The 22,982-nt window shown below is 37.1% G+C and overlaps 1 protein-coding gene across 3 annotated transcripts in view; it reads left to right on the top strand.

The window, feature by feature from the left end:
• The first annotated feature begins 5,009 nt into the window (after window positions 1–5,009).
• Window positions 5,010–22,982, top strand: part of doc2d (double C2-like domains, delta) — a 34,640-nt gene continuing 16,667 nt past the window's right edge. Inside the window, exons 1-6 of one of the 3 annotated variants that reach the window (XM_059504036.1) lie at window positions 5,018–5,168; window positions 5,770–5,911; window positions 8,399–8,813; window positions 9,460–9,539; window positions 10,473–10,547; window positions 18,811–18,920. In XM_059504036.1, the coding sequence (XP_059360019.1) occupies window positions 8,417–8,813; window positions 9,460–9,539; window positions 10,473–10,547; window positions 18,811–18,920 (662 nt within the window). In that variant the 5' untranslated portion in view covers window positions 5,018–5,168; window positions 5,770–5,911; window positions 8,399–8,416. Of the gene's footprint in view, window positions 5,169–5,769; window positions 5,941–8,398; window positions 8,814–9,459; window positions 9,540–10,472; window positions 10,548–18,810; window positions 18,921–22,982 lie in introns of all 3 variants that reach the window. The other 2 variants (XM_059504035.1, XM_059504034.1) reach the window with 2 other exon arrangements.

Here is a 22,982-nt window from a genome sequence, read left to right as displayed (position 1 = left end):
ACTACATTTTTTAAATACAAATATTCCATAAATAGTCATCAATAACTCATTTCTCAAAAGTTCATAAATCTACATGCAAAATATATACAATTAAAAAAATGTCATGTAAGTTACATCAAATATTACAAATTACCTCACCGCCACAAAGTTCAAGCTCTTTATTAACTGAATCATGCCTTCTGTTATAACCCTTCTTTGAAGTTTTTCAAGATGTATGTGATGCATCATCAACAAACCACTTATGCTTCCATTTGGAATACTGTTGATGAGTTCTGACTGTTGTTGCATCCCACACAGTGCTTTTAGCTTTTTAGAGAGTGGCGGTGGTGTTTTGTGAGGTAGTTGGGTGACTGGAATCTAGCTCATCTCCCCCACAGCTAAATAGAAAAGTCATATGTCCGTTGACGTGAAGAGAGAGAGAGAGAATTTGGCACAGCTGTTGCTTACTGACTGTCAGGACTACAGATGAGACTGGCAGAGGGCTAATAGGACCTGCCTGTCTATTATAAAAGAGGAAAAGAGCAAAACGGAGAGAGCAAACTTTCAAAGAGTTGGACAGTGACTGTGATGTGTTATCAGTTTGTGAAAGTGAATGATGACAGAGGTGGATTCCTCTGAGATGGAAAAACAGAAAACTAACGAGACAGTGAAGGTGTGAAATAAGCATAATACCATTTACACAGTACTCTCTGTTTTTAGAAAATAGTAAAGATTAAAGTTGGCATTAGATGAAATTTGACTCTAACTAGGCCTGTTTTATACAGTAGACCTTATATATTTATTTTTCTTTGCTTTTTTTGTTGCTGTTGTTGTTAATTTGACCTTAGTGTTTAATCATAATTCTTTGTAGGGACACAGGCTAATTTTAGAAGTCTTGATTTTGACGTATACAGCTTGAATAAACAACACATTGTCCATAAAATAGGATAAATTGGATATGCCAATCCATTTATTGTGCAGTGGCAAGTTATAAAGTCAGTATTATGTGACTCACAATTGCAAAAAAAAAAAATGATTAGAAATAAAGTCAGAATTGAGAGAATTGGACTTAATAACTCACAATTGTTTATTTCTTACAATTCCTGGGAAAATATCAGAATTGCATGATATAAACTCAGAATTGCGAGAAAGTCAGAATTGCGCGATACAATTTTTTTCTTGCATTTGCGAAAAAAAAAGGCAGAATTGCAAGATTTAATTGACTTTATTTTGTGCATTTGCAAGTTTGAATCCCACTATTCTGACTTTATAACCTGCAGTTTGTTACGCAGTTCTGAGAAAAAAAGTCGCAATTACCTTTTTTCTTTTTTATTCAGTGGCAGAAATGTCTTTCATATGTAACTCATCAGCACCCTTTTTTAAATGCGCTCAAAAATACTTATCCACCCTCTAGTGTCAGGAATCAAAACTACAACTCAAAATTGCTCCAGCATGACATATTGAAGACTTTTCCAATCATTTTGGTGCAAATATGCGCATTTATCTGCTTCCATTTTTAAGTGCAATGCCCACCTTTCAAAATCCAGTAAACAACTGATCCATAAAACCAAGACGTCGCCCACATTTTTCATTTACGATTATCTGTCGCTACTTCAGTTTCATTGCAGAATTAACTATATAAACATTTTAAAAAGAAGTCTCAAATTCAGCTAATTATAGCAAAGCCTTGTCCAAATATCTAAATTTAATATATGCTCTAAACTCAGACATAATTTCTTTTTACCATAAAAAATATCTTGTTGTCATGTATTACTGATACATAGTATTGTATAGTATTGTAGTATTGATATTGAGTATTGAGTAATTATTACTCAGCATCATTATTAATTGATGGTCTGTGGTGAATATGTAGGTAGGTGTGGCTTTTGTACCACAAAACATTGTTCCCAGCAGTGGGGAATACTTGCTCACTGACCCAGTCAATGTCTACTGCTGTAACGCACAACATGAGTCTAAAATCGCTTACTCTCTGAGGAGGTCCTTTTGAGTAATGTGTGAAGTATTAATACAATCTGGACATATTCCACCATGTTTCCATTGTCATGTGACCTACCAGCGTTAGTTGCCATTCACAAATCCTCTCCCGTGTTCTCATGGGATAGTAAAGTACCCATTAGATGTGTACTTCAAAATCTCACCTGAAAATAGTAGGTCATCTGGGTACTTTTTGCCTAAATACTGTGAATTTAGACATTCATACTACTCTTTTTGTGCTTACTACATAGTAGGGAAGTGATTTTTAAAAGTCACTGGGATGCAACTAGTTATTAAGGCTCTTCTAGGATGTGTAATAGTTTGGTAATCGAGCATGAACACACTATTAGTAATGTCACCCCAGAATCCTAGAACGGAATAGATTCATCATTAAATCAAAGATTCAATACATTTTTAGGGTTGACGCCCACCCGGGTTCTCCGAGAAGAGAACAGGCAAGCTTGTACGTTTGAGGACAGAGACATATGTGCAAGGGCAAGAACATCCATCTATTTCCAGTGTATTTGGAGAACCGAGAGATAAATATATCTGTGCGAGAACGCTTTTCAGTTTGTGTATGTAAATCAAGGTGAATTATTTCGGTGTCCCATGCTAATGTAGAGAATTGGTCGGCCATAGCATTTGTAATGGAGGATGACAGGTTATTTGTAGTGGATGGTGATCATCCACTGATTATTACTTTACTTTTACTTTTCTATGTGGTAAGAGAGAGCCATTGAACCATCACTGTGTTTGTGCTCATATGGCTCTGTCTAGCATGCTCCTTTACCTTCTGTGCTTAACATATTTGGCAAATATGGATGACTATGTACCAGAATATAATTTACAAACAGATACATACATTTTAAATGATCCATCCTTCAGGTCCATTCTTCAATGTGTGTTTTTATGTCAGGCAATAAAAATTGGTTTTCATACATAATTAATTATTAACACACTCTATTATTTTGTAGTTATGTATGTGCATTTATCAGTGCAGTGTGGGATATTTGCCATGAGTCCTACTTTAGCATTTTTGTTTTTATGCTAGGGATTTTAGGAACACGTTTGAATGCTCTAAAATCCATGCTGGTTCCAGCATCATGAGATGTAGGCCATTGCACAGTTATACTGAGATTGTAATGATTGACCTTTGTGTGACAAGGTGACCTTCAGCTCACCACCTTCAGCTCAAAAGCTGCACTGAATGTTTATCTAATTGTTAATTATTTTTGAAGACACATTACTGATTTGGTTTTAGCAGTGCACAAATTAGCACCTATGCCAAAAGTGAAAACCGAAGGTTTTAGGCTTATCATATCTCCCAGTTCATCAGCATTTGTAGAATACCCTTTTCTTTTTTTTCTCGCCTTGTATCACATAGCGTCCCTCTCTTCCTCTTCTGTGAATTCATAATGAGAGGCATACAAACTTGACAAAGTTTGTTGTGCACCTCAGCAAGATTCCTGCTAAACTGAGCCAAGATATGCGACATCTGGGGCTTAAATAAGACTGAAATTCACACTCTCTATCTCTACTAAAGATACATGCAAGTCTGTTAAAACACCCTCTGCAATAAACTTAAATGGTTTTTATGTTACACTCATTTAAAAAAAGGTTCTTTATTGGCATCGATGATTCCATGAAGAAACTTTAACATCTATGGAACCTTTTCATTGCACAAAAGATTCTTTAGAGTAATAAAAGGTTATTTAGATTATTTAAATGTTCTTTATAATGGTTCTTTTTAAGAACTGTAAACTGGAAGTTCTTTGGGGAACCCAAAATGGTTCTTTTATTTTTGGAACTGTTATTTTTAAAAGTGTAAAAATCAGAATGCTGTATGATTAAATGGGCCTATGTTGTGACAACAGTAACATTTTAAAACTGAGAATGACTTTAATGACACATTTTCCTGATAGAACTCCTAAGGAAGCAGAACAGTAAAATATGAGTAAATCTCTAGCATATCTCGGCACCAACTGGTCACGTACAAGCTCCCATGATGCATTTTTTTCTCCATTGTTTCTATAGCCAGTACTGCGGCAAAGCTTTGATGATGGAGGTTTTTTTGTGCAGTTTTCTGTTAGAATAGATACTTTTTTTCCCTGACTAAACTGACTTTTTCCTCTTTCTTTAACAGCACAAAATGTGTTTTTTTCTTTTCTTTGTGGATGTATGTAACAAAGAGAAGTACAATTAGATATAGTTGCAAACTTTTATAATATGATAATTTTAAATAAAATAATATAATAAAATAGTTTATAAATAATGTTATGTCATCATAGTATGTGTTATTTAAACAAGTAAACAAAATGAAATCGCACTGGTAAACATGTATTTCATTAATAGATTTGTGTTTTCTTAATCGATTTTAATTGAATAGTTTGATTCGTTTGAACAAATCATATTTAATTAAATTTTTCTGAACTGGGTCAACCGAAAAGGTTTGAATCAAAAGAATTACTCGTTCACAAATGGAACATCACTAATTTTCACATGAATGCCACAGGAGAGCTAGTGCACGTTTTTCGGCAAATAACTTTAATCATTTGCTTACGCAAAGCTGTGAAGGCTTCTGAAGACTTGGAATATGTATGAGTCGTATAGACTGCTGTTATGGTATATTAGTGACAATATTGCCATTTTGGACCTTGACAGCGCCAGTCCTCTTTCGATTTCATTATCGCATTTGTGTATCACAAAAGATAGAAAATCATACAGAATTAGAACAACAGCAGGGTGAGTAAATTAATCTTACAAAAATATCTGTGACAACTAGTCCCGATTTTCTGTACATACTGTAACTTCTCTACAGTTCTTTCTTCCGCTTATCTTTTTACGGACTTACTATTGCTATTCATTTTCTCATATGTCCTCAGTTTCTCTTTTCAGCGTTCTCTCGCTCATTGTTAAATCTCAGAAGTATATGGTGAGTGACAGATCAGTGCGCAGAGAATTTAAAGAAAACGTCACAACCGAGTCAGAGCGCGTCAAGCGAGTGTGTGTGTGTGTGTGTGAGAGAGAGAGAGAGAGAGAGTAGTGAAAGGGAGGGAGGGAGACTGTGAGAGAGGGATAGAGAACGAGGGAGGATATATTGATACAAAACGACGGTGGTTTCTCTTCAGTGTGTGTGAGAGAGACCATGAGTGAAGACAAGATGGAGTGCTGGAACAGATGAAGACTGTCATTGGGTGAGTGTGTGCCTTTGTATTTTTTTCTGCTTGATAATGGATGTTTGTGTACCAGCTTGACCACCTGTTAGTGTGTGTGAGAGAGAGAGAGTGTGTTTGTGTCCACATGCATGTATGTTGCCTGCAGGTATATTTCCTCGTGAGTGAACACATTTCTATGTATGTTTTAAGTCAGGTTTGAAAGTAGCTGGGTTTATTTGCACTTCTGTTTAACTCTGCATGTGATATGTCTCTGTTTGTGCTGGCCAACATGTGTACTGTATGTTTTTCAGCCTGACAGCCTTTTGTCCATGTGACAGTGTTTTTGCATCATAGCAGCCTCACTGTGTGTATGAACGTGTTGAAATGATGGTCTTGCCACACATCTGCAAATATTGTTGACTGTGATGTTATTGTAATGTAAAATGCTTTTTTTAGTCAGATAAGCCAAGAGGCAAAGTGAAATTGTGCAGCATGTTGTATGTTAGATATTTTAGACTTACAAAAACATTCATTAGTGTGGCATTTCCAGCAAGCACACAAAACAAAAAGGGAAAAAAAACTTTGTTTTGACTCACAACAGTGCCATTTTATCTTGCTTATTCTATTTTTGGCTCATTAGATGGTCTAGTTCACGAGACAAGAATCTTACGAACTAAAGGGAAAGATGTGAAAAAAGGTTGAAAGAGAATGTGCGAGACAGAGATAGAACGCACCGAAGAGGACGCATATGAAACAGACACTATATCTCTGTCCTTAGGGAGGTAGAGTAATCAAAACAGCCGCATTACTGGTAATGAAAGATGTTATCAGCAGAAAGTCTGTCACACATCTTTATCTGTCTGGGTCAGGGGCCGTGGGGCAGTCTTTTGTTTCACTTGTTACAGCAAACAGTTTGTTTTAGTTTAGTGAAATTGGCTCCACAAAATTGGCTGAAAATGTGTAAGATGATGTCTTTCCACACATGCACTTTGTTTTTGCAGAACATAAAAGAAGATATTTAACACTCTTCAAGTTGCTTTTTCCATATTAAAAGTATATTTAAATGTATATTTAAACTCATTTTAAAAAAAATTCTTATAAGGAAAGGGGAATTTAACCGTTTTTGGGTCATTTGATTTTTTTTTTTTTACATTTATTTTAAGGGAAGGGGGAAAATTAACGGTATTTATTTAAAGGAAGAGGAAACTGAACAATTTTTCAATCACTTTAAATTTTTAGCATGCTTATTTGTTTATGATTGTATGTATGTTTGTTTAATTTTACTTTTTAAGCATAAAACCTGTATTGAATTATTTTGTAAACAAGAAGAATCTACTAATGGGTTAAGAAATATAAACATAAAAAAATTAATTAGAAAATGCCAAATAAACTTAATTCAAGAAGAATTACCTGAAAGCAAATCCATTATGGTACACAATTTTGCTTCTAAAGTAAGTTTTAAGGATCTTGTTTTAATGATGTTTTAATAGGAAAACTACACCAGAAAAAAAAGAATAATAAGATGATTATTTTTTGTTGCAGTTTATGAGATGAGAAGGATGTACAATGTTATCTTGTTTTTATTTTAATACAGCATATATAGTATTTATATTTTATTTGTATAAAGCTTTTTTAAGTAAAAAAAATAGCACTGGGCAATGATTAATCGTGATTAATTGCATCCAAAATAAAGGGTTTTTGTGTACATAATCACATAATACATATGTGTGGGTATATTTATTATGTAAATATAAAGACATACATACAATATATATAAACATTTTTTACATGTATTTACAAGTATATATTAATATTCATATTATATATATATATATATATATATATATATATATATATACACATGACATATTTTTCTTAAATATATAAAGTACCCTCCATAAGTATTGGAACAGTAAAGACAAAATTCTTCTGTTTTCTGTGGAGTCAAGAAATCTGTAAATATGATTAAAAGATGAATATGAGACGATACTTCAGTATGTCACATTTTATTTTTGGGTGAATCAACACAAAGATGTTTTACCAGCTAAGAAGATCAGCACTTTTAGAGTTTCATCTCCCTATCTGATGTGAGTTAAAGTATTGGAACAGTTGCCTCACAGATCTTTCTAAATGTTCAGCTGTGTGCTGTTGCATTAATTTTTTCAGATATTAAAAGCAGGGAATGTGTCTTATCAGTTATATCCATTGCTTCTGCATTCTGCAAGTCTTGCATTCGACGATGACACACACAAACCAGGATGAAGATGAGGAAGCCGACTCTGAAGCAATTTGGATGATAAAAGGAAAGAGGAAGTCAATTATAACTATAGAAAAACAATGGGCATGGAGCAATCAAGAGTTTGGAAACTACCGGCGACATCAGCAAACAACGACGACCTGATCGGCTGAGAAAAACAACAGTAGTTGATGACAGACAAATCATAAAAGCTGTGAAAATGAACCCTAAAATACATGTCTGTAAAATCACCAACAACCTGCTGCGGTGATGCTCTGTCAATCTACAATCTGCAGGAGAATTTGACACAGAATTACAGAAGCTACACAGCAAGATGCAAACCTCTGATCAGCACCAAAATTACGAAGGCAAGATTCTTCACAAATGTGAGCCAGTAGAGTTTTGGAACTGAGTTGATTGACCAATGAGGCAAAGATTAACCTCTATCTTAAGTGATTGCAAAGCAAAAGTGTGGAGAAAAAAAGGGAACTGCAAATGATCCTAAGCATACATCCTCACCTGTAAAGCTTAGTGGAGGTGGCGTCATGGCTTGGGCATGCATGGCTGTCTCTTGAACAGGTCTTCTTCATTTTAATGATGACTTAATGTATGACGGCAGTAGCAGAATGAATTTGGAAGGGTAGAAAATCATCTTGGCTACCAATATTCAAGAAAATGCCACCAAACTCATTAGAAAGCACTTCATATTAGATCAGGACAATGACCCAAAACACCCTGCCAGTTCAATCAAGGACTTTATCAGGGCAAAGAAATGCAATCATATTTGCAAATGTCTTGACACCACAGCAGAGAAAGCAATTTTGTCTTTACTGTTCCAATACTTATGGAGGGCACTGTACATGCATGTGTGTGTTTTTATATATATACAGTACATAATAAAATTATACAGCACACACACACATGCTATTTACACAAAAAGTTTTATTTTCGCTGCAATTAATCGTTTGCCCAGCACTTGAACAAAAAAAAGTGATAGTTGTTTTCGAAACATTCTTTCTTTTTCTCGACACAGTTCTTTCCAGTGGTCTCGATGAGCGTTTCCAAACCACCTCCACCCCATTCCCATTTCCCCCCCAGCAACCCATCCTCCCATCTCTCCCTGCCTTCTTCCTCCCCCTCTCCCTCCACCCCTCCCTCCGCCGCGGGTCCCCCCAGCCCCGCTGTGCCTCCTCCTCCCTCCCCAGTCAAGATCTCTATGCAGGAGCACTTTGCCATCAATGTGTGCCCCGGTCCCATCCTTCCCATCCCACAGATCTCCGACTTCTTCCCTCGTTTCCACGACTTCCCCATCACCCCCCCTCCTCCCCGGGAAAAACAAATTCTAAAGGACAAAGACAAGGACGGAGACGGGAACGGAGAGAAAGACCGCAAGAGGGAGAGAGAGCAAGAGGAGAACGGGGAGTTTGCCGACTCGGATGACGAGGACAGTGAGTTTGTCTCATGGCTAGTGACCATTTCACATTTGGTTCCCTTTGGTTGGGTTTACACATGTGTTTACGCTCAAAGTAATCATTTTACAGATGCATTATTCACAAATCTACATACATCCTTCTGGTACAGGCTTGGGTTAAGTGCTCTTCTCTAGGACATAATGGTAATTGTACTTGAAGGAGTCCTTGTGGGCTCGAACCTATAACCTTTGTCATTGCCAGTCCAAATTTTTAACCACATCAGCCCAATCTCACATACTGTAAAATCATGCTTCTTATTACATAACTCCTCACATACATGAATCCAAGGATATTTCCTGTTCTCGATTCCGTTTGTTTGATTGACTGATTTTATTCACCAGTAAGCAGCCAATGAGGCATGAGCGCTTCCCATCGACCTGGACCTGAGTCCCATACTGTTCGGTATTGATTGCTTTGTGTGGAGTTTGTTTGATTGGTGTGAGTGTGTGTGCGATAACTGAGGTATGCGATCAGAGTGTTAAATACTTCATTAGTCTCTGTAATGGTGCATAAACACTACAAGCCCTCTGTATGTGCACAGCCCTGATTAGGTCATTACAGGCAAGACTGATTGCCAGCTAATGTGCGTGCAACACATTCAGTTATTCTTTGTTTCTATTAGCCTACCTGGGAACTCTGGAGTTCAGCCTGCTATTTGACCAAGAAAATAACTGCTTGCACTGCACAATCAACAAGGCCAAGGTAAGTTTATACTCACACAAACACTACTGGGTTTTTCTACAACTAAAGACATTTTTGTGCTTGTGCAGTTGTAGAAATAACTCAATTTCTGACAGTTAACATTTTTGTTTTGACATTTTTCCCCCTAAACTAATGAACATTTCCACCACATCTTAAATGATGTATTGTGTTTAATAATAATCGGTGGTGGAAACATTTTTTAAATAAAACAACAGACTGCAGTCTTGCTAAGAGTAGTTTAGTAGGTAGCATTTATGTATACCAAATGAAGTCATTTACACTTTTTGCATCATTTGGCTATAAACTACAGCTTGATTCGAAATTACATTATTTTTATTAAATTTTTCTTCACAATGTCGTCTTAAAAAAGAGCGGAAAAAGTGATTTAGAAATGAATTAGAAACTGAATTAGAGTCAAATGGTAAAAAATATATATATGTATAGGTTATAATATAGCATTTGTAGAATGTAATGTTTTTTTTTCATATTCTAATATTAAAAGTCTAGGTCTGGGACAAAAGTGGAATAATAAAATGTATACATAAACCGTGTAAAGAACGTGTAAATGACTCATCCTGCACTCATTTACAAAATAATGTTAATAAAATGCCCTCTATAGATTTATCTACCCATAAGCCACTAAAACTGACCAGCAAAAGCAAGTATCATCATATATTTAAAAACATCATTTGCTAAACATAAAATTTACTTTCATGTAATTTGCCAAATAAAAATAGAGTTCAAAATTTATTTCATGGTTTATTTTGAGCAAGCAATAAACAAACTTAAACAGTCCAGTTAAACAACCTTGTGCCCTAAAGTGTGCATATCACTGTAAGGATATGATCTATCAACCTCTCACCCCAGACATGAGTGTGAATCTCATGTGACATAAAGTCTTTTGTGCTTTTGTGTGCTTGTTTGTGCCCACAGGGACTAAAGGCCATGGACTCCAATGGACTGGCGGATCCATATGTGAAACTCCACCTCCTGCCTGGAGCAAGCAAGGTCACTGCAACCTTCTCACACGCACACAGCATGGTTCAACTCTTGCTGCACCATCAGCACAAGTTGCGATTCTCTGTCATGCACGCACACACATACACACATCAACACATGCGTTGCACAATACACAGGCGTGATGAGCATGCATCACTATCAAGGCCACCCGTGAGCACTGAAGCTGTTCGTGTGGAGAACATGCGGTGGAAACGGGTGGATTCAGAGAGCGTTTCAGCACTGAATTATTCTCTTTCATTTCATTTCATTTTCACCACATGTAACAAATGCACGGCACTCCAATCTGTTCATATCAGGACAGTCTGTGACAGGAGTATCCTGTCTTCTGTCCAGTGGTTTTTACTCTTCTCCACTCTCCCGCACTCTCGTCCGAATCTCTGCCGCTATCTCATTGTCTATCGCCACATGACCCACTTTGACCTTGGAATACCAACACAGCGTTGAGTGCAGGATGGGAGGGTGGGATTGAAAAAAGAGAGAGACAGATGAGGGGGGACAGCAGCAGGTGGTTGTCATGGAAACAGCACAGATTGTTACACGACTCACGTCAAAGGAGGTGCGTATATGTACAAAAGGGAAAGAGAAAGTGAGGAACGTCACGTCCTGCGTATGCTCCCACGCGCCAACCTGGTAAATATGGACCACCAGGGTTATACAGACATCTCCGGGCTTTTAAAAGGTGTGCGAGCCAGAGGTGATGGACGTGTATGCGACGCCCACCTTCAGACATAGACGTACACATGTACTCTCTCGCACGTACGTGGGCGTGCATGGCATTAAATGAACCCATTTATAACACTCTCTCCTTTTGTCCTTTTACATGCTTCATGGTTTCATATGCATCCATATGTGACATATTAAAGGAATAGTTCACCTATAAACAAACATTTTGTCTTTTACTTGACCTCGTATGACATTTCTTCTTCTTTAAGAGGGCTTGTCCCAAAACTGAAACTTAAGTGTATTAAGTGTAAAAAAAACACAAAATGAATAAATCAATAAAATAAAATCTAAATAGAAGATGAAAAAATACTATTTTGATTAAACTACATTTTTTATCTATTTCGGTTAGTTGTCACAATCATTTTCTAATTTGAGTTTTTTACATTTAAAGGTAAAGTACAAAAATTAAATACAAATAAATCATTAAAGCTGTTTAGAAATGTAAAAAAATTACTTATAAATATAAAAGTAAAAGCTTCAACATTTGTTAAACTTTATAAATATTGCCTAGACAACATACCATCCATACGATGAAAGTGAATAGTGACCAAACTGCTATGCAGTATTTCAGTAGTCTCATGTTAAATTTTGATCTGTTTCTTGTTGTATGAAGAACTGAAATATAGCACACAAGGGTGACTTTTGTCAACAACAACAACAAAAAATGGACAAAAGCACATTACCAGTCAGTTTGTTGCACTGCTGAAGTGGTATGGAAGACTTGAACAAAAATGACACTTGGAAGTATAAAAATAAAACCTTTTAAAAATATTAATAAATGCTACAATAGATAATCCAAATCCACTTTCATTGAACATTCGTTTTATGTTCCACAGATGAAAGAAAGTCACACAGCTTTGGGATGTCATGGCACTGAGCCATTATTGCTAGTACCATCCCTTTAACAAGCTACTTCCCATGCAGGAACTCTATCAGCATCCCATAAAAAGTGCAGGAGGCAGAAGGAAAAAAGCGAGAGGGAGGGAGAGATTGTAGAGCTCAAGAGTGGCCCTTCCTGGTCGAGTGTGTATGTGTGTGTCATCATCACACAGCATGGAGAATGAGATATCTGAGTCACACACACTCTCCCAAGCTGCTGCTCTGGGAATCTCACTGCCCTGGGCCAGATGGAGGAAGGAAAGGGAGAGAGAGAAAAGGGGGAAGAGAGAAGTGAAAGATGAGGATAAAATATTTAGAAGAAAATGCGATAGCAACGATTTGGAAGGAGGAGAGAGAGACAGGTGAAACCATATGCTGTCGCAGGCAAAGATGCAAAATGAGCGAGGAACTTGGGGAGAAAATAGCTGGAAAGCTAGTAGGAGTAAGTAGGAGCATTTTTTGATGGATGCTTGAAGGACAAACTCAGAGAGTACTATGTTTTTAGTGTACTCAACATCACTGAAGCTTAATGTCAACAAGAAAATAATGTTTACATAATGCACTTTTCTAGTTTTATTGTGAATAATTCACCGTACTGGTGTACTACATTGTTCCAAAAAATATATATATATTTATTTTTTTAACAATTGAAAGAAGTGAATACTGTTAGCAAGGATTCATAAAATGTATGCATTTTTTTTTTTTTAAGAATCCTGGAAAATGTCATGGTTTGCACACAAATACTAAACAGCACAAGCGTTTTGAGTGTAAAACGTTTCTTGAGCATCAAATCATATTAGAATTATTTCTTAAGGATCATTTGACACTCAAGAACACTGGAGTAATGATGCTGAAAATTCAGCTTTGCATCTCAGCAATAAATGACATTTTAAAATATATTAAAATAGAATACTGTTCTTTTAAATTGTAATTATAGTTCACAGTATTACTGTTTTTACTGTATTTCTGATCAAATAAATGCATCTTCTGTGAACAAAAGAGACTGCATTCTAAAAAAAGGTAGTACCAAGGTTCATTTTTTTATGTGATGCTATCAGATAATCATCATGGTACTATTATTTTTTATGGCCAAGAAATATGTATTGTTTATTACTTTTTATTGAATTGTAAATACCATGGTAAATGAATACTGTATGTTAAACACTCAGTATGATCTTACCATCTGACATCATCACTGTACCATAGTACTGCCACAGTAAAGTCAATTAAATGAATAGTGGTTTGAATGATTCATCTCAAGTCCCGGTAGCTATTTGCTCAGTTGGTGCTGTTTTAATGGACTGTTACATGTATTTTTTTACTAATGTCTGTTGGAATTAAAGTGTGTTTATTCATTTGCCGAGCATCCTCAGGGGGCGAGAGAGAGGATAGCCAAGCTTGGCTGGTCCCAGCTTCAAATGCAGCAGTGCAGAGAGTAGAACAGAGCAAGCAAGAGAGATGAAATGAAATATGCAGAGAAGCAACATGTTCTTCAGGCAATGAATGACGTGTACTGTCTCTGTCAGGAGAGCGAGCGCGAGAGATGCTGCGGTTTGGGAGATTGTGTTTGAGTCTTCACAGCCAGAGCATTTCTTTGATTTAACACTAATTTGTTAAACGAGCTGTTGCAGGATAATTGCCCAGTTTGGGGAGTTTAGCATGCATGTCAGGGTATTTGAAGTGTGAGAGTCTGGGGTGGGAGCAGAATTTTAGAGAAGAAATGGTGCGATGGTGAGCTGTGTCTGTGGGGGTGGTCAGATTTGGCCTACATTGAGGAAAGCAAACGTCCCCACAAGCAGCGGCACAATTTTTCAGGGGGTACCAGCGGTCGTTCTGGCTCACTCTGTTCCTTAGGCAGGGCATAACATGACTACAGGGGGAAAAGTAACACTTTTCAACTTGCTCTGTAGTGTTTTGGGTGAGATGAGTTCAGTGTTACAGTTTTTGTGCAGCGTGAAAGGGGACCCGGGTTCAAGTCCCGACCTAATACAGTATGTTGTTGTTAGTGTTGTTTCAGTATGCAAAAGCTACATTTTAACTGAACTTGACAGCCAGTGATCATCATGCATTTTCGTTATAAAGAAAAGAGCAGTTTTGACATTTTATTCTACAGGGGAAAAGCCATGCATGTTTGAAGCAAAATGGCGGTGCATAAATGATGACAGAATTGGTCAGGTGAATTGGCCAAATTTAGACATACACCTTATTTACTTAAAATAACTGCACACCTTAATTTGCACATTAAAAGTGCTTCTAAAACTGTCTTTACGGTCATGGTGCTTCTGCCCACAAGGATAGTAAAACATGAAATCCTATTTGTGGAGAAAGCTAAAAAAAAGATAAATAATAAACAAATATACAATATACAGGTGCATCTCAGTAAATTAGAATGTTGTGGAAAAGTTAATTTATTTCAGTAATTCAACTCAAATTGTGAAACTTGTGTATTAAATAAATTCAGTGCACAAATTATTTTAAGGCTTTGGTTCTTTTAATTCTGAGGATTTTGGCTGGCATTTAACAAATACCCTTCCTTGACACGTCTGTGTGTGGTGGCTATTGATGCCTTGACCCCAGTCTCAGTCCATTCCTTGTGAAGTTCACTCAAATTCTTGAATTGATTTTGCTTGACAATCCTTATAAGGCTGCGGTTCTCTCGATTGGTTTTGCATCTTTTTCTTCCATACTTTTTCCTTCCACTCAACTTTCTGTTAACATGCTTGGATACAGCACTCTGTGAACAGCCAGCTTCATTGGCAATGAATGTTTGTGGCTTAGCCTCCTTGTGAAGGCTGTCAATGATTGTCTTCTTTTTTGAGTTGATTAGTTTATTGGCATGTCACCATATTCTAATTTGTTGAGATTTTTTGAGATAATTTGGTGGGTTTTTGTTAAATGTGAGCCAAAATCATCACAATTAAAAGAAGCAAAGAATACTTCAGTCTTGTGTGCATAAAATTTATTTAATACACAAGTTTCACAATTTGAGTTGAATTACTGAAATAAACGAACTTTTCCATGACATTCTAATTTATTGAGATGCACCTGTAAATACAATAAGTACTAAAAGATAATGTGTAAATTTATCCATCTCTCTGTCTATCTGTTTGTCCATTTGTCTGTCAGTCTGTTGTTCTATATATCCATCATTTTGTCATTCTATCTATAGATCGTTCTTTTCATCTGTCTGTCTATCTGTCCTTCTATCTGTCAAACCGATGGATGGACAGACATACAACACACCCATTGCTCTTGAAAAACAAAGTATTATTTTCAAAAGGTTATAGTTTGGGTTTGTCTTATAATTAGTTTTAACACAAAACAATAGAGGTTTACACATTTAGTCCTCATTTAGATAGGTAAAAATGTGTATGTGTGAGCAGATTTTAGGTTAAGAAACAGAAGGGGTAATGATGATTGTGTGTGTGTGTGTGTGTGTGTGTGTGTGTGTGTGTGTGTGTGTGTGTGTGACGGAGAGGAGGTGAGCTGGGGAAAGCCTCTCGTCCTCTCTATCTCCTCTGCAAAGTAGGTGAGCAGATGTCTGCCTTTCACCTGAGGGAGAAGAGATAAATGATGTTTCCTCTCCTGTCCTCCCTGACTGACTCTTTCTCTTCATCTCTCCCACTGTCATCTCTACCCAGATGCATCATGCCCATTAAAACTAGGAGCATGTGTCCCCTTAGATTTTTCATCCAAGTAGATCTGAAATCTCTCAGATATTTGTTGGAATTTATTGCAGGTAAAATAGGTTCTGAAACACTGTCACTTTTACTTATCTACATTTGGAGAGTCCAGCAGAGTTTCACCTGAGTCTTACATTTACCTTACAAGCTAAGTAACTAAATAGCGAAGTGAGCAAGGACTGCAAAAGTGCACCACTACCTCAAACTATTTGTAGTATTTTGCTAAAACTTTTATTTCTTCTTCTCTCCTCATGTCCTAAGTTTCTCTTCGTCCTTTTCATATTTAAATATAATTTCGGATTTGATTTTTTTTTGGTTAAACACATGGAATAAAATGAATATTTCAGCCATGAAACTCTACTTACATTCAATTCAATGCTCCTAGCCAATCTGATTCACATATTCATTAACGTTTTCCTATATAACCAGGACTTATTTAAGGAATGCTATGTCTGCATGTATGCGTGTCCTCATCTTGGCCTACCACCTCCCCAGCACCACCTGTCTGGATCTGCTACTGGGGATCTTTCTCTCTCTAGCAGCAGTAGCATGTTTCCTCTTAATTTTATGATTTGAGCATTGTGGAAAGCCTTTTCACATGGAGATTCTGGAAAATAATGGATAATGTGTTCTGTGATTTGTCCTGGCACTCTGACAATTTTATGGCAATATTCCGTTCTCAACACTTTTTGTGACAGAGGCTCAGGTCTGCTTGCTCTCCAGCAGCAGCAGCGTAGCTATCTAGTCCACCAAGACCAAACCTGTGCACATTCTGTTTAAAAGTGACGTAACATACAGCCAAGTATGGTGACCAACACACAGCAGTGAACACACACACACTGTGAACCACATCCGGAGCAGTGGGCAGCCATTTATGCTGCAGCGCCTGGGGAGCAGTTGGGGGTTCAGTGCCTTGCTCAAGGGCACATAAGTCGTGGTATTGCCAGCCCAAGACTCGAACCAACAACCTTAGGGTTAGGAGTCAAACTCTCTAACCACTAGACCCAACTACACTAATAAAGATATTACAATTTATCCCAGGAGTTGTCATGACTGAAATTAAATTTTATTGAAAGGCTTGAAGTGATGCTCATTGACGGCAATCACAGACTTATCTTTTGACTGCATAAACACTATACCCAATCAGCGATGTTTAAAAATCCACTCAACAGTGCTCAAATGTTAGCAGGAAATTGACGTTTTTAAAATTGCAGTACCGACTGGTATTGAAGTCAGTACTTTTGACAACACTAGTTTGATTGATTGAAACATTGAATACAAAAATGTGGTGCAATATCACAGTCAATCAGAACATATATAGGGCCAGATTTACTAACAGCTTGCAACAGCGAATATTTACTTTTGTTGTTAAAATAGTACCCTACTGTCAGGATTTACTAAAGATGTGCGGTGAAGAATTAGCTCTGAAAAGGCATGGACACCATTTGGGAGGGTATGGAAGGAGAGTATTAAAATTAATCACACAACACAATTTATTAATGTTTGCGCTTGTCAAATTACTGGTATTTGCGCCATTATTTAACATCCAAATAATGCATGTCTTAAACTATATTGTGTTTGTGTCACAAGTACATTACCCACCCCTGATGAGCATCAGTTCTGCTCATTTGCGACTATGTTAATTTGCGCAATTAGTCAATAAACGCCCATCAGTGCTGATTTGGAATTGTGCTCTCGAGCTGATTTTCCCTGTTTAGTAAATCTGGCAAATCAGTATTTATACATATTTCTGTGATTTTCATACAAGATTACCATATAACTTCTTGTGCAACCTGGAATAAAGTGCTTTGTTCAAGGGTACAGTGGTGATGACTCATGGGTTGCGCTTTGTAGGAATTGAAGCAGCTTTCCAGTTCCTAGCCCAGAGTCTTAACCACTACATCACCACCCACTGCAAAAAAAAAAGTGCAAATAACTGTAGCACATCTGAGCAGCATCTGATTCTAACAGATTCTTTAAGTTCAGAAACTATTTACAGCAGTGATAATTTCTGTACAGATGGAGCTTGGGGGGTGTTAATTATTTCCCCAAATGCTCTTAGGTGGGAAAATGTGAAAAAGTTTATTTTGGGGATGAATGAGCTTCTAGTTTAGTGGTGAGTTTAGAACTCAGTTTCTTCATTTAGGATGTACTGGGGTGATGCGGTGTAGTGGTTAAGGCTCAGGCTGTTGACCGCAGGGTTGCTTGACCATCACCATTATGCCCTTGAGCGAAGTGCTTAACCCCATGTTGCTCCAGGGAGACTGTCTCAGTAATAAGCTCATGGTGCTGTTCTATGATGACATTGCCTGAAATTCGTGGAAACATTCCACTGTTTATATGGTGATAAATTTAAGTTCCATTTGAATAGAGTAATGTTTGAGAAAGTGTTTCAACCTCACCTGCCATTGTTCTCATCAGTATTTTTGTCTTGCGTTCCAGTAAAATTTTTAAGCATCATTCAGATCAGATAAATTATGGTTTTCGGAGAATGTATGTTGAATTAAGTTTATTTTTCTTATATTGTTCTTGATTTATGGTTAAATTAAAGTTGGGTAAGAGAGATTAAATTACAAGATATTTTCTGAAAATAAGTCTTCTTATCCTGCACAATTTTGTGTAGAAGAATTGGCTTCCTAGTCTCAAGTAAATGCATCTGTAGAAGATGTTGTGATCTTTAGAGAGTGTTTTCAGAGAGTAAAGAAAGATAGGAAAGGTTTTGTGGAAGCCCTTGTTTGGAGATTGTTTGAGTTTGTTTTATGCTAATGACTAACTGAAGCATGTGCTCCCTCATTTACAATAATCTGGGTTCATCACCATTAGACTGATGGTGAGAACAAATTTATGTGCGTGCACAGCTGTTACGAGGCCAGCAGAAATTGTACAGGAGGAGCTTTGTCTTTATCCAATGTGTCTATAAATTAAATTAGTTATCAATCTCAATACACTCTTCCTCTCTTTTTCAGGCAAATAAATTGCGCACTAAGACTTTAAAGAACACTCTGAATCCAGTGTGGAATGAAACACTCATCTATCATGGCATCACGGCTGCTGACATGACCACCAAAACCCTCAGGTACTGTACTACCTCTGTTTCCCATGATTCACACCAGCTTCAAGTACTTTTGGCTCTACTTGAACTTCCAATTCACCTTTGAACATATGGTTCTCTGTAAAATCCCATGAGTTTCTCCGTTCGACTTATTAATGACAATGATATCACGTGTGAACTACATGTGTGAATTTCATTACTTTGAGGTCAAATAAACTCTGCAGAAGCATAGTGTCACTCGGAGCACATTGTGTGTATGTGTGTGTGTCTTCGACAGCATGTAGTGGAAGTCTCTGTGGTGAAATAACACACAATAGCCTTAAGGTAATACCCCCACTTGGGTCTAACCTTCTGTGTAGAGGTATGCTACAATTTGAGCAGTAAAACTCAAGAGGACAGAACAAGATAGGGGCAATTTCTCTAGAAATGTAGTAGAAACCCTTGTGATCCACAGCTGGGAAACAAACCTAGCAGGAGCTCTCGCGGGATGAGAGAGAGAGAGACAGAGATAAAGAGAGAGCGAAGCTGCTTGCTTTACTTGTTCCACATTTTGGTTGAGACCGTTAAAAAATTTTTTTAACTCAACCCCGATTTACCTCAATGCTTCAATCCACAGATTTTTGATTCTGCAGTATGCTGAGATATTTGTGGAAATTGTGAATTTTTTTTAACAGAGACTTCTTGCAGATTAAAAAAAAACAATTAGATGCATACATTGTGCCAAAAGTGACATGTGCTGATCTGCTTCTTGTGGTGAACATGGATTCTCGCCACTTTGGAATCCCAAAGGAAGCGTTTGATTCGATGATTCTTTCTGCTCTGTTACGCTCTGTGACCATCATCCTGAAGAGCAGGTTGTCGGAGCCCAGGGCGTAGATGGAGTGTCACCATGGGCAGCATCAGCACCTTGTCACGGTGACTGTGTCTGGGCTGTGACAGCTGGCCGATCTCAAATCCTGCAGTAGTTGTTCAGTGAAGGGTGATGCGTGAGGAATTAATATTTTATGCAAGATTTTGGAGGTGTTAATGCAGAGCAAATAGTAGTTCCATATTTACTTTATTTCCTCCCCCATATGGCCCTTTGTCAATAAACTGTTAATCTATCGTCAGCTTATCTTCTGTCATGTGAATGTCATTTCCCACATGAGAACAATGCTGCTGGCAGGCTATTGGCAGTGAACATTTTCTGAAGAATGGCTGCCTTATCAATAGTGCTATTGTGCCACTATAGTAAAGCATTCTAGGCTATTACTGGAGTCGCCATCGTAGTGGATGTCACTGAAGCGTACAGTATGTGTGTTCATTGTTTATTTGTAGGCAGTGTGAGTTGAGTGGTCTTTTAGGAGCCTAGCTGACAGATTTGTGCCAGATTATAAAAACACCCCGACTCTGTGCCCTAACAAGACCTGACACTTTACAGCCTCCTTTTTTTTTACCCTCACTAGAGTGAAAATGTATGATGCAGCGATTACCGCCAATCAGAAGTTTGATGTTTAATAAACCGTTGTGGAGAGGGAGTTTTAAAATTTTCGACAATGTTGGTGGAGGAATTCGATTTATCATAATAAAAAATAAAATAAAATAGATACATTTTCTGATTCAATTTATCATTTTATCCATCCATTCATCAGTCTATCCATCATTCTAGCTATTCATCATTCTAGCTGTCTATCAATCCATTCATCCATCCATCATTCTATCGGCCAGTCTATCCATCATTCTAGCTGTCTTTACATCTGTCCATCCATCCATCCATCCATCCATCATTCTATCAGTCATTCTAGCTATCCCTCCATCCATCCATCATTCTATTGGTCAATCCATCCATCCATCCATCATTCTATCGGTCAATCCATCCATCATTCTGCAATTCTAGCTATTTATCCATCCATCGATCTATCCCTCCATCCATCCATCATTCTATTGGTCAATCCATCCATCCGTCCATCCATCATTCTATCGGTCAGTCGATCCATCATTCTGTCATTCTAACTATCCATCCATAATTTTTTCCGTCATCCATCTGTCCATCCATCATTCTATTGGTCAATCTATCCATAATTTTATAATTCTAGCTATCCATAGATCATTCTTTCCATCCATCCATCTGTCCATCCATTTGTCTATCAGTCAATCTAACCATCATTCTGTCATTCTAGCTATCCATCTATTGTTATAGCTGTCAAACCAAAAATTCATCCTTCAATCTATTGGTCGATCTGTCCATCCATCCATCCATTCATCCATCATTCTGTTGGTCAATTAATCCATCATTCTAGCTATCCGTCCATCCCTCCACCGTTCGTTTGGTCAATCTATCCATCATTCTATTGGTCCATCTATCTATGCTTCCATCCATCCATCGTCCTATAGGTCAATCTTTCCATCTTTCTGTCATTCTAGCTATCCATCCATCCAATTCTAAATATCGAGCGGTCCAATTCTGAAGAAAAGCTTTTTTGTGAAATACTATGGTTCTGAGTGGGTCTGGACATAATTGGACATCACAGTTCAGTAATGAATAGACACTGAATAGTACCTGTCTTTCAGATGTCCTGCATGCTGGTGACATCCAAATGCATGCAAACTCTCAACATAATCACTGTGACTGACATTAACAAGGAAAGCTCAACCCCACGAGTATTAAATAGCAGCTTCAGGCAGAACGGTTCCCAGGACAGGTTACAGGAAGTGGAGAGCACCTGTTATCCACCTCTACACGAGTGTGTGTGCAGTGCATACAGTTAGTTTATGTGAGCATGCACCTGGCTGGAAGGAATGACTAATCGAGCCTTAGAAGGAAGTGTGAAGCCAACTGTATCATGATGTCAGTGTCATCTGCTTACGTGCAGCCTCTCGCGCTCTCGCTCTTTGACACCCGCAGTACTGTCTCCTCATCCTGGTTTGTATATTCATTACTCAGTCTTGTGTCGCTGACGTAAAAACCATCTGTCTTTTCTTACATTGGGCACTTTGCTTAAATTCCTCTTTTCTCATTCTGGTTGCTGTTGTTGTTTTGTTCCCTTAATCTCCCTCTTTCTCAGAGTCAATACTAGAGATTGACCGATAAAAGGTTTTGCAGGTTCCAATAACTTAGTTGGGAAAAAAGCAAATTAACCCATTTTAAAATTGCTATATTGATGAAAAAAATATATGGCATATTTATAATATTTTAATTTGTATTCATCTATAATATATTAAAAAATAAATATTATTATTAAAAAAATGAACTTTAACTTGCAATTTGTTACTTTACCTTTATGCAGCTGAGCAACCAATTATTCTGATTTAAGTCTCTCATCATATTTCATAATGTCATCCATAGAGGATTAGGGACACAAACACTGTGAAAGAGGTTCGTTTCAAGTCAGACATGAATGAAATTTAGGATGCGGTTCAGTGAGTCAGATGTTAATTCAGTAAGCATTCTGGCAGATTCAGTGAATTATTTGTTTGAATGATTCAAAAATATTACTTTGCAGTTATCTTTTGACTCATTAATGTTGACTCATTTATTAAAAGAACTGGCTCAGAAGTGTCAATTCAGTAGTCAAATGTAATTAATCAACTAGACTCTTTTGAATTATTTGTTCATGAATCAGACTTCAGTTTTCTGTTTATTTGTTTTTACATGTGCATCCAGCAAGACAAGACAAGAGACTTATTATTTTCATGAACCATTACTTTTAAATCATTATCATTCATTTAGATTGTAAATTATCAACTTGCATAGAGTATTATTTATTTTGTCGTGACACTTTAAATTTAGTAGCTCTGCCACTAAATAGTAATGCGTGGAATGCTTCAAAATGAAAAGTGTGACACTTTTTATACAGTAATCAAAATTTTCAGATTTTGGATTTGTTTATTAAAAGAACTGGCTCAGAAGTGTCAATTCAAATGAATCAAAGAGACTCTTATGAACTATTCATTCATGAATCAGGCTGGACTTTCAGCACTGTTTTTGTTTGTACATGTGCATCCAATAAGACTTTACAAAAGATGTTAACTTTTTTATTGTCAATGGTGATTTTTGCCATAACCATGTCTTTTAAATCTTTATGATTAATTCATATTGCAAACGCT

This window comes from Carassius carassius, chromosome 21 (assembly GCF_963082965.1).
Source record: "Carassius carassius chromosome 21, fCarCar2.1, whole genome shotgun sequence".
Lineage (NCBI taxonomy): Eukaryota > Metazoa > Chordata > Actinopteri > Cypriniformes > Cyprinidae > Carassius > Carassius carassius.
The sequence above is the reverse complement of the archived record's forward strand: the minus strand, read 5'-3'. Positions and strand labels throughout refer to the sequence as shown.